Source organism: Atractosteus spatula, chromosome 16, assembly GCF_055471065.1.
Source record: "Atractosteus spatula isolate fAtrSpa1 chromosome 16, fAtrSpa1.hap1, whole genome shotgun sequence".
Lineage (NCBI taxonomy): Eukaryota > Metazoa > Chordata > Actinopteri > Semionotiformes > Lepisosteidae > Atractosteus > Atractosteus spatula.
The window spans coordinates 5,217,889-5,231,067 of NC_142721.1; the positions used below are offsets into that span (position 1 = coordinate 5,217,889).

At 35.9% G+C, this 13,179-nt stretch overlaps 1 protein-coding gene across 1 annotated transcript in view; it reads left to right on the forward strand.

Moving 5' to 3' along the window:
* otog (otogelin) overlaps nucleotides 1-13,179 on the forward strand; it is a 63,305-nt gene that overhangs the window by 14,153 nt on the left and 35,973 nt on the right. Inside the window, exons 16-21 of the mRNA XM_088935188.1 lie at nucleotides 259-383; nucleotides 1,039-1,251; nucleotides 2,299-2,464; nucleotides 4,361-4,435; nucleotides 4,561-4,604; nucleotides 4,740-4,905. Of these exons, the coding sequence (XP_088791314.1) occupies nucleotides 259-383; nucleotides 1,039-1,251; nucleotides 2,299-2,464; nucleotides 4,361-4,435; nucleotides 4,561-4,604; nucleotides 4,740-4,905 (789 nt within the window). The remainder of the gene's footprint in view (nucleotides 1-258; nucleotides 384-1,038; nucleotides 1,252-2,298; nucleotides 2,465-4,360; nucleotides 4,436-4,560; nucleotides 4,605-4,739; nucleotides 4,906-13,179) is intronic.

The window sequence follows — 13,179 nt, forward strand, 5'->3', positions numbered from 1 at the left end:
TGTTTGTAAACACTTTACAAAGTTGCTTTATTTCTCATTATATTGTCTTATTTGATTTATTAAAACGTTTGCACCTCTGCTTTCTAACTCTTGGTTTACTTACTGCAGGACCGTATCTTACTCGTTAGTCTTATTGCAATTTCCATGTACAACTGTTACTCTCTTATATGTAAGCTTGGTGTGAATGACTACATCTGCCAGCCTTTCCCCAGCAATGCTTATAATAACCACTAACTGTTGCCTGCTCGTCTCCTTCAGGTCACCAGCAGGGATGATTGAAAGCACTCCTCAGCTCTTTGGTAATTCCTGGAAGCTTTCCTCTGCCTGTGTTCCAGGACATAGCATCCCCCAGCTTGACCCATGTGACATACACCAGCAGGCAGGTGAGCCTCCGCAACCTGCACCCTGCTAGAGTTACCTCAGGCTCTTCAAGCAAATGTAGAAGCACAATTAGCATCCCTTAGGTTGGCCAAACAGTTTGTAGAGAACAAGAAGCCATCTGTTGTTCAGTGGCTCTGATGCAGTCTCCAGTGCTCGTTTGGTTAGGGTTGCGTGTACTTAAGTAATAAGGTACATTCAACATCAGGTACATAAATAAACATTTGGCCAAGCTACCATGTCATTTTGTACATTATTAACCACCACACCAGTTAAATCATTTCATTTGCAAAGACGCACTGTATTCAGCTGAGATGTGTTTTTGGAAGTCACTTGTTTACTTTATTAAATACACTTGTTTTATTTACATGTGGAGGAATAAGGTATGAGGAGGTTGGGAATGAATAGGAGTTAGAATGGCTGGAGTAAAAGACTTGACTGTGGTCGTCCCTGCTACACTTCAGCTGAAGACTTCTATTAAAATGGACATAAATTATATAAATGCACTTAATGTAAATAAGAGTTTTGAACTGTTAACATCTAAGCCTACAGTGGTATTCTAAGAACTTTGTGACGTGTGAATTTGAGACAGACTACAGTATGTTAACCTACTATACTGGTGACAATCTACTATTCTTCTCTCTTGGCATATCATGTCAGCCTCCTATGCAGTGGAGAAGTGTGAGATCCTGAACCAGGAGCTGTTTTCCCGCTGTCATGAGTACCTGAGTCCCGTGCCCTTTCACCAGCAGTGCAAGTCAGACACCTGCAAATGTGGGAAGATGTGTCTGTGTGGTGTTCTGGCTCATTACGCTCGGCAGTGCAGAAAATATGGAGTCATTATAGACTTCAGAGCCCACATCTCTGAGTGCAGTGAGTCATTTGAGTTCATGCAGTTATCTGTGATGGTATGGCTGCAAACCAAGAAATGTGCTTTTTTTTTTTAAAGCATGATTGAAAGTTGCATCTGTATTTCATACCCTTTACATACTTTAAATATGAAATAATTAGAAAGCTGGATTAAGGCCTTAAAATTCTACCCTTCAAAAATACCATTTGCTGCCATTTGCATGTTGCAGTATGTCCAAAAAGTCAACCTTTTACTTTTTAATTTACTGTATATAAAAGTGGTACAATGATTAAGCAATAGAAGCTGACAATATTGGCAATATCTTAGCTTCGTATAAGTACAGTATGTTTTATTCTTCTGTTCCAAACCGTAAGCAGTATTGCCATATCCTGTAAATATATATTCTAGGACATTACTGTATAATATTTGGAAACCTCAGATATTTCCTTGTCATAATTTGGAATCACCAGTGGCTAATCAGCTTGGATAACTGCTACAAACTGCTTTCTCATAAAAGAATGAGAAAGACAAAGAATGTGCATAGCTTCCTTGACATATCAGTTCTTGCGGGTGTTTATAGCAAGTGCACAGGAGAGTTTGCTTTATTTGCGGGAATGGTGAAGCTCTCACTGACTTCACAAGGTGACAAGTCTGAGCCGTTGCTGTTGTGTGCAATTCACATCAGTGACTCTTGCCCTGTAGTGCATACCTGCTTGGAGAATCCTAGAAACAGCTGACCAATTATATAGCTGACACTGAAACAGGTGTTTTCTGGGCTATAGAGCAAAATCTGAGCACTGAACAAGCAATTCCAGTAAAAGAACAAATAAACGGCAGTTCCTTAAAAAACACCATCTGGATTGTTTAGCTGTGTCTGCTCAAGTTACATTTCGATATTAGCTTTTATCTGAAAAATATTTGACACGTCAAATGTTGTGTTATTCAGGAGGGAATACTGATAGTGATCAAGCACACCAAAGAAAAAACTATTTTTTTACAACCCATAATCTTCTTTTGATCTTTTTCTTTAAATGCAGAAATAACTCATTTTGTTTTTGTGTCCTTTGTAGCTGTTCAGTGCCCAGAGACAATGGTATATGGGCCATGTGTGTCCTCCTGCCCTCAGCGCTGCCCATCCTTGGTTACACCAGAGCATTGTGGGGAGGAGTGTGAGGAGGGCTGTGCCTGCCCACCAGGGACATACTACAGCAGCAAAGCCCTGCGGTGTGTGCAGAAGTAAGTGACATCTGGTCTGGAAGGTTCGACAATACGAATGGCTATTTAATTTTACCACACCGCCTTTCCTCGGCTTTTTAACAGACTTGTGTTGTTGGCGCTATTTAATCTGAGTATTTATTTGTGCTTGACTTGCTTTTCCAACTTAGCCTCCACTGCTGCACTTTTTATATTTCATACATAAATGAACTAAAACAAAAATTAAGAAACACAGTAAATAGGGAATGACTTTTGAAACTCACAATACAGCAGCAATAACCTTACACATTCTGTCAGAATGACCTTTCATTTCATAGGCCTCACTGTTGTAACATCAAGGGAACTGACAGTACTGTATGTGTGAGGATTATTTAGACCTTTACATGTCGCGTTATCTATAAATATTGGGCATCCGGAATGTCTACTAGTGTTTTCACTAGAGAAAGCAGAAATTTGACTGACCTCGTAGATTGTTTCTTAATGAGGAACTAGAACTCCCCAAAGACATTCTGAATTTCTCTGGTCTTTCACTGCTGCTTCAGTCACATACAGCTCCCTTTGACCAAACATTTTACCTCGGTGTAGTGTTACATGACGACTGTCAACTCTCCACTTTCTTAAGAAGTACTAACAAAAAAGGACTTTCTCAAATATGATAAAAAATGTTTCAGTGTGCTGGATTTGAAATTGAAAATACAGTAGATACTGTTGCATTCCATGTAAATATGGATGTGGAGAAATATTAATAGTTCCATATACAGTATATAGTCAACTATTTGAGGGTACTTTAAGACGGAAACTGAATTATTTATTTAGGGTGCTTTATGAAATATTGTAATGTTCTTTCATTTGTTAATTTCCTTTTTATAGAGAAATGTACCTTGAATGAGAACACACTCAAGTGAACAAAACTATTTGTTATATTCAAAGAAGAGTGTCCTATGCATTTGAAGACTCAAATGAAGAATTCTGAAACATCTGCACATTACCAATTCTTTTTTCACATTCTTACATCTTGGAGTAGTTTTGTGTTCCTTTGCGCTAGAGTTTCTAGAAGGAATTTGTGATGAAACCATCCATTCATTCTCTAGGAACCCCTGAATACAGATACAGATATCCGATAACCAGTACGAAAGAATTTGTAATACAGAGACTGATGTGTTGCAGTAGGCTATACATTACAAAGCCTTTCTACCTTCAGAGAAATGGGTTTAGCACTGGAACTTCATTTTTACACAGGCAATTTCAAATAGGCATGAAAGAGGATTTAAAATGCACCGATGACAAATGTAAAAGGGAAAACCTATGACATAGCTCAATGAAATGGAAAAAAACAAGTGTGGTTTCCTGGCAATCATAAATCAGACCTCAGTAGCTCAAAGTCACTGACTTTCCTTAGCTTTTTTAAGTTCTCCAATGAACAAGAGAAGCCAGACTCTCCAGATATTTCAGTGTACAGTGTATGTTCCCATATGGGGCTTACTACTGTTTTTACTGCTACAGTATATGGCTTTTGCCTATTGAAAAAGATTTTCACTTCTGTCATGTGATTATTGTTGTGTTAGTGTTAAACTAAAGCTTATAATAGGTTGTGGTGAGCACTGAGATTTGTTTGGGAACACAAGTATCGATACATGGGCATTTTAGTATTTTGAACAAGAGTGACAATCTCTCAGGTTAGGTCAGAAGTCAAGTCCTCATCCAGTTAATTCTTTCTAAATTGGCTACATTCTGTACACTGCCACTACTATACTGTAGATTCACCTACTGTAGCAAGTGCCATTATGCAATACATTATTGTAAGGTATATATTTAATAAATAAAAGTTCAATTCTCAAATATACAATTTACTGATGTATTGTTTCTAAAGAATTAAAGCTTCCTGGATGCTGAATGATTTTTTACTGTTCTTTGTAGAAATGAATGCTCCTGCAATTTCCTTGGTGTTGAATATGCGCCTGGAGATATTATAATGACTTCTTCAGGAATGCAGTGAGTTGCTTTTGATTCTACTGTTTTGCACAACTTTGCAGTGTGTCAAAGTCATGTCAATGGAAGATTAGCCACTGTATACAGTACGTTTGTAATGCACTCACATATTTTCTTAACCATTCTAGGGTTTGCAAAGATGGGAGAATGATCTCCCAAAGTTCCAGTACCGGTGAGTTTTCTCTGTTAAATATTTTGAAAGATCAACCTCATTATTTTTTGCAGCCTTTACGATCGTACAGTCATAGTGTATTTGTCATTTAAATGCTCGACAGCTCACTCAAGGTGATTTTATCTCATTCGTCAGAACAAAGTTGCCCATCTGGCCAGCTCTATGTTGGGTGCAGCGATTCTCTGGATGGCACAGCCCTGAGTGAAGGAATAGTCTGCGAGCAGACCTGTGAGAGCTACCTGCTGAACCTCACCTGCTCAGGACATGAACCCTGTGTTTCAGGCTGCGTTTGCCCTCCAGGGTAAGCAATTGAATGTCTACTTTTGATTATACTGTACAGTCACTAACAGCTCCATTTTGAAATATGATTTTGGCTGACTGTCATTAAATATGTAAATTTCACAGATCTTTTTTCTAATTAGCTAAGACTTTTTGCAGTTTTACATTGGTCATTGTTGCTATCGGTAGGCAAAACAAACAGTTTTGAAAACGGGCCTAGCTGGGCTACAGGGCTGTAGGGTCCAGCACAAGCGTGAAAACCCTGAGACTTGAATTACTATAGTATTTGTTCTGGATTGATGAAATAAGTATCTGTAATTGAAAGCTGCATTTATAAAAAACAGTATCAGAAAGGAGGGCTGATTTTGGTTTGCTTTTTAACTTTACTGCCCTGGCTTCCAAAGCCGCTTGACTTGTTGGGCTTCGGTATATATTTCTATCCCCATGAAAGACATGTACGTGCAGCCTCTCCTGATACACTTCAAGGGGCTACTTAGACAAAAACTATTCTCTCAGGTTCAGAAGAGCTTCTAGAGGTAGTGTAGGCATTTCTCTCCTGAGTGTGGGGGAAGATCAAAGCTGGTTTGAGACAGGGATGCTGAGTATAGAGGGACCATTGATGTGAGCTCATTGAAAAAAGGGGGCTGTCAGTTCAAGTACCAGCGATCCATGAACAACGCTTGTCTAGGAAGGTCAGTAGCTACGTTGGCTAATCTTGTGTGGAAATGCCTGAATACTGTCAAACCAACCATGGTTAATCCTTTCTTCTCAGTTTTTTCAAACTCTATGAAACACATTACGTGCTATACTTGGACATCGGTTTACTCCCTTAACTACACAAGATCTGACCTTATATGTGTACAGAGTGCTCTTTTATTAATGGTAGCATGGTTAACTGTTTTTTTGCTTTATTTTACTTTAGAAAGTCTTGTATTTCGTTGTCATGACTTTTTAAATTTCTACACATATACATACAGTAATCATTTTACTATACAGTACATTCTACAGATCGTGATCCTGATTTGGAAATGTCCTTATTTCCTTACATGGACAGTTTAAAATTAAAAGATTTTCAGCTGATCTAATTTCAACTAGCACTGTATAAAGCATTTCTATGTACAGTAAGTAATATGAATACTGTACTGTGTTATCTGTTACTGTGGTATCTTTTTCATTGAATGAAGGATTCTTTCACTAAAGTAAAGGCTTAATAAAGAAATGAATCTGAGGGCAGATCATAACCCATTGCATTTTTATGCAAGGTTTTCCCCTTTCTTCAGTTCTTCCAGACAGAATGTCTCTTGTTCGGGAAGCAAACAGGGAACATGACCTATTTTAGTGAGTTATTTTTGCATTCCCAATGAGCAACAGTGTAGTAAACCAAGGGGGATGGGCAATATGGCTTTAGTTTCTCTACTGACCAAGGTACTGTTGCACTTGAGGGCTTTCAATGTTTTCTGGATGAAAATGGACAATAACACACAATTATTTTATCCCGGGTTAATATAATATTTTTGAAGACCCATCAAGGGCTCATACATAGTTGATTGCGGTCACTTCTACACCAAATTGAATCTTTTAAAATGAAATAAAACACACAGACTCAGAAGCTGTATTTTCTTGGCAAATCTTAAAATAGTTTTATGTTATGTTACAGATTTTTATACTGGTGATAATTTATCATTTACACAGATGTGCCTTCATATAGTCTATGATTTTATGAATAGTACTGAACACAAAGTTAGAAAATGTTAAATAAGAAGTATACTATCATTGTAGTATACGGTCATGCAATCAGACCAGATGCAATTATTTCCCTTTATTGTAATATTCTAGTTCCTATTTTTCTGTATTTTCTTAACCCATATGCATACATTACTTTGGAAACTTGCAATTTTGAACTTAAGGCATTTGATTTAGAAAATACTTTTTGGATATATAAATTTGCTTTGTTGTAAGCTTTGCTTGAATGTTTTGCTACTGTTTCTTTATTAATCAGGTTCAATCCATTGGTTAAGTAACACTTTTGCCTGTTATGATAAGAAACCAGCCTTTTCTCAGCCTGATGCATGATACTTTTCTACTTGTGAAAATACTTGTGAAAATATGCAGTACATTTGCTATTAATGTACCTTCATATCATCTACAATTAACCTACCTGTATCACAATCCTGTATGGATTGTATCTTCCCTTATTATTCTTTTAATATTATAGTTATATGTTATATATATATAAAAAAAAAGGTTAGTTTTAGCTCCCAACACAATCGACATTTACAATTATAAACATTGTACAGTATCGCCTTTCCAATGTTCATCCATAAAAGTGATGTGTCTTTTTTCTTGGTGAATTTGTTCCAAGTATTTAAAGAGCTAGACTTAGACACTTACTGTATTTGCATTTAACTCTATCCTAGAAAGTATCAAAGGAATACTTTCCAAAGTGAGATAGTACTTCCAAAACTAATACTGAAATAAAAATTTGAGGATTTTGGTGGCCTCCTTGAATTAACCTTCGGTTTTATGACTCCGTGGTCTCTTAAATAGAAAGGTATCATCCAATAGAAAAAGCATTATACTCTTGACAATCAGGAAAGAGAAGTCACATTTCAAATATGCTGTCATGAACAGTTAATAAATTCTGCAACTTGATAGTTTGGCATCTAGTGTGGAGTAAATATGGGTACAAAGACCTCTTATGCTACAGGCAGAGACAAAGAGATGAGAATATTGATAAATCAGGTGCCATGGCATTCTGCTAATGTGATAAATAATGTCATTGAGAGTGGCTTTCTGGACCTCAGCACCATTCAGGCTTCTTGACCATCCATTCATCCACTTTCAGTAAGTACCTTATCGTTAGAGAGCAGGGTAAACAGATCCTAAGCCCGCAACCACTTCATAGTTAAATGCTTCCACAAATGTCATGCCAATACTGGGCCTCCTTGCCTGAATAATTAATGAGGTGTTTAATAATCTTCCTCTTAGAGTCATAAAACGTGTTTGGCATCCTCTATTTCTGCTGACCACAAAGAAATGGCACTCCAGAGGAGCATGCTTTTTTCATTTCCAGTAGTGAAAAGATGAAAAGAAAGCAACTTGAGAATGAAATGAGACCCACCTTCTGTTGTAAAACATAAAATTAAAGAATCCTTAAGGTTAGTGCATACAAGCTTTATTTATCTATTTCAAATCTCTTGTACAGTATGCATCCTAATAGATTTTCAATACATTGCAATAGAGACAACAGTGTTCGACTGAAAACAAAGAACAGGTGCCTTATAATATTAATTCTCAAACAAAAGATTATATGCCTGTGGCAATTTAATCACCAGTAGTAAATTAATGTTTCAAAGATTATGGCAATGAAATTGAAATGCTGGGAGCTACTGTAAAGGTTTTCATTTTTCATTTGAAAATTAAAAATCTTCAAAAATGTTTTTTTCATCACATTCATGTAACAAATTCATTGGACTCGGTGACATCAGTCAATAATCACCTCATCTGTAGCATTTTAAAAGTAATGACAGAAGGGTTAATGTTATTTTTATGAAGAGGGACTTTGTTGTGGCTTTTTGATCAAACATTTTCAACATCTTTAGTGTGATATTTATTTCATGGGTATTTATGAACTTAAGTATGCAGGTGCTGTTATTGAATACTGAAGGAGGGAAATAGCATAAATACCAGGCAAAATTCACCCCTGACTTGAAACCTTAGAACAGGGCTGTCCAGTTGTGGTCCAGGGTGCCAGGGTGCCAGTGTGTCTGTTTTTATTCCAACTCAATGCTTAATGGTTTGTAGTACCTCATTACTGACTTCACTGGACAATTTCCAGCTCTTCAGTTGTTCAAGATACCTAGAAAAACTGCAATCACACTGGTCATCCAGGACTAGAATTGGACACCCCTTCCCCCTTCCCTAAAGCAGTGTTTCCCCACTTTGGCCCTGGAGAAGCACTATGTCTGCTGGTTTTCAATCTAGATGAGCTCTTAATCCTCAGTGCTACTGTAATTGGTGACCTAAATTATCTTTTTGCTTGTTTAATCTTTTATCTAACTTGTTTATTCATTTAGTTTTGTGTGCCAAAATTGCCTTATTTCAAGGTCTCTGTTTCCAACAATTTACTTAGCATACATACAGTACTTTTACATAGCCTTTCCTCAAGCTGCTTGCCACTATTTTAACTAAACAGCTCCAGTTAATTACATTTCAGGCAACACCCATGAATAAGGGCATTCCATACTGGGACACAATTCGACTGGAGTTTGCAAGCTCTCCTTGGGCTCATGAGGGTTTTTTCTAAGTGCTCCAATTTTCCAAAGTCATGTCAATCAGGTTAATTTCTTTCTTTGGCTTGTGTGTGTGTACTTAGAGATGCGAGTCTCATTCAGAGAGTAGTGCTCCTTCTACCACATACATTCATTTCTGAGAATGAATGGATATAAGTATTTATTATAAAACTAAATTAAAGAAATACAGTAGATTTAAAATCTAGACCAACATACCAGAAAATACCAAACACATCAACAAACAGAAAAAAAATGTTTGATATTCCTCTTGTAGTAATTTGTAATTTGAATATCAAATTACTACTGTACAGTATAGGCCAGCTGGAAAATTCCTAAATATGTCAACTTGGCACAAAATAATCAGTGACTGAATAATAGAAGACTCAAATTTAATAATTTCAAAACAAGAATCTTAGTTCTTGTAAGAAATTTGATTTACAATAAAGCTTTCATAAGGTATATCAGTATTAAAAAAACATCAACCTTGTTGTATATTGTATGTTGTATATTGTTTTAATATCTCACATCTAGAACAACTTATTAGAATTTTAAATCATAACTAATAATAACTGATGTGCTCTACTTACAATAATGTTACTTGTTTAAGTCCAAACATTAGTCTTTGCCAAAAGGCAATCTTACTGTTAGGATGGAATAATGCTCATAGTTTGTTTGACACATTTATTCCTATAATAATTAAAGTAATTAAAAATTATGTTAATACAATTTCATTTCCAAATATATTCATTTGAATTTGCTTTTCAATCAATCTGTCAAATTGGGAGTTGTGATTAGTTACAGGGTAATTTAGAATGATGCATAAACACACTAAATATTGTCATAAGACAACTTAAAAGTTGTTTTTTGGAAAGAAATGCAAGCTCGTTTCAGACTGTTCTTATTAAATTCAATCTGTAGATGTTTTTTTTTATTAGTACGCATGCAGAAGGTTCTCTTTTCCCTTTAAAAAACAGAATAATACATTTCACTACTTTTCTCTTGAGAAAGTCTGGCATAGAACTGCTCTTGTTAGCAGAGCATTCCAATCATAATGAACTTCTGTTACTCATCCAGGTCTAATACTTCTGCTTTTTTCCTCATTCTATAAATTGCACCTTTTCTTATTTATGCGATAAACAGGTGGCTGATTGGATCAGGTGGCAGGTAAGCTGCTTAAAGAATTCCTGCACCTTTTTAAAACATCAGCACATTTTAATTTCATCCAGAGCAAAGGTGTGCATTTAATTCAAAGAACTGTGAATTGCATTTTACCCTTTCACCACATCCTCCAGACAAATCATATAACAGGTTCACAGATTGGATATTATATTATAATAGATGTATTTTTGGGAGGCATAAGACATTCATCTTTATTTGCATAGGAAACCAAATCCTGAAGCTTGTATCAAATAGCTGAGTAGTTCCTGTACAGATTAGACCTTACACTGCGTTAATTATTGTTATTTTGTGACACTGATCTTACGGTGTTTTTACAATATCTACTCCAATAAGCTACAGTAGGCATACTCTTCACAAGAACACAAAAGGCAAATATAGCTCTTACAATGCCCATCCATCATTTGAACGCTGTTGATGTTGGCAGATATGCAAAAAGCATTTTCTGAAAATCTATTCTGTGAAACACTTTTTTGGGGGGAGGTGGTAGTACAGTACTGTATATGCATGAATCTCTGCTTTAGCTTTTCAAGCTCCTCTCTTAACATAATGCATACAGTATGTGATAAATAAGCTTTACAGAATTTTAGTAATAATTACATTTCACATACTAAAAATGTAACTCTCTCTATGAAAAAATACTGTTAAATATGCAAAAAGCCACAGAATTCTAAAAAGAATTCATATCAAATGGAGGATTGATGTAGCTCTCAGTGTTAGCATGTCAAGATCAATGGTACCTGGGACGTCTGAAGTGTCACTAACTAAAATTTCTACCAGCTCACCCTGTGCTGAAGCTTACTGTGGTCCATTGCTTTGGAAACCTGGGACAATCTCTCAGTTTCACAATCTCAGATGACATTGCTCTGATTCAAGTTAGCAACGTTTGACCCATAGAGCTCAGCTTGCACCCTGAATGAGTGTTTTTTTTTTGCTAATTATTGTACATTGGAGGCACTAAAATGATCATTATTCCATTTCATTTTAAGTGTGACTTAAATGTATGCAGTATACAGGGTCCATAGGCACTGGAACGGCATGTTCAATTAGATAACTCAATACATTACACTGTGGGTCCTCAAGACACAACACTATAGCATTTTTAGGATCATGTAATGAAATTAGAATTTTGGGAAGATATATACTGTACCATGCAGTACTATGCAGTTTCGTCCATGTGTTTGCAAATGTAGAGCAACTCTACAGTAAGTACGGAGGAGACAAAATTAGGCCAAGTGCACTAGGTTTCTAATATTCATCTAGTATAAAAAGCTTGTCCTGTCTTGGGAGTGCTACGCCCAGGCAGAAACCTTTTTTTTTTTACAAGCTCATTATTTGGCTCAACTTTTTTCACGTTTCCAGCAAATGCCAGTCCTGTACTTTCTTTTCTGCACTTCTACATTGCGACATTCCATGCAGAGTGATGAGCTGCCAAAAAAAAGAGATTTTAAACAAGGATATACAGTATGGTTAATTTTATTCCTCATTTAAAAACTCCTCAAGCGTGTGATTAAATGTGCCGTTTTAGCTAAATTAATTTCTAATTGTGGCAGCATGCCCCAACATAGAAAAGAGGGTATTTTCTTTTCAGCTTATGAAATCACTTGCCGTAAGGCTTTATTATGCATGTTTCTTACAGGGTAATGAAACTTTAGCTAAATCCTTGTGTATATTCATGCTTCTTTTTTTAAAAGATGATCACCTGTGACTGAGCTGCTTGGTGGATGTGTGGGTGTGTGTTGGGGGGGCTTTAAAATGTCACTCTGGTGAAGAAAATACCTGCGAGTTATTAGATATGATACCCGTTTTCCTACAGACAGCTCTCTTATTGTTCTAGCGTATGCATCATTTTCTCATGGCATTAAATGTGATGATGCACTTAGGTACATTTTATTTCAGTTTTCCTATATTTTTAGCCATAATATAATAGATTCACCTGTTTTAACTTTTATGCTTTTTAATAATACCAACTGGAAAGTTTATCAAGTTTATATACAATAAACTGCTTTTTTCTGCTCTCTTGAAATTGACATACTTCAGAAGATCTTTGCAGTAATATGGGTAAAGGAATAAATGCCCATTTAATTATTTAGATTTATTATCTACTATGGTGCTTTCAAACACAGAAGTATAACAACTTGAGCTGAATCTTTCTCATTCACAGGTATTGCTGTTGCTATTGCTCAAATTAAACTGTACTGTATGTCATTTTGTTTTTGTTTTTAGCAGATTTACTGAACAGAACTTTAATTAAAAAATAGAAAAAATGTCAATACAATTTTATTCCTGAGTTGTGCACGAAGGCTGAAGGATGAATTGTTATATATTCTTTGATCGTAGTAATTGATACAGTTTCTTGGCCTCCAAATAAAGAAACCTGTTAACACCACTTTATCTGGGGTGTAACATTACGCAGATGAACCCTCAGTTTGTTCTGAGCCCAGTGAATGTGTCGCTTTATTGTGTGTGAACACTGCAGTGGGAATATTTCACTCCTGAATATTACAAGATTCTTATCTGACATGTCTTTAATAGTCAGGGAAACAAAACTGAATATCAGACAAAGGCTATTTATTTCATAGACTGTGCTTTCTCAGGTATTTTATTCCATGTTTTGGATTTTTTATGTTCCATATGCATCCAAAAATGCTGCCTGCTTAAGTTTCTCTTTACCTGGTATGAATAATACAACTACAAATAATAAAACATGAAGTCACGAGTTTCTAGACACATTCAGATTCCTGGCAGAATGATAGAATGGAAATATATTCCATTGATGTTTTGTTCAATTTGTACATTTTTTTTCAACCTGAATCAACTTTAAAGCT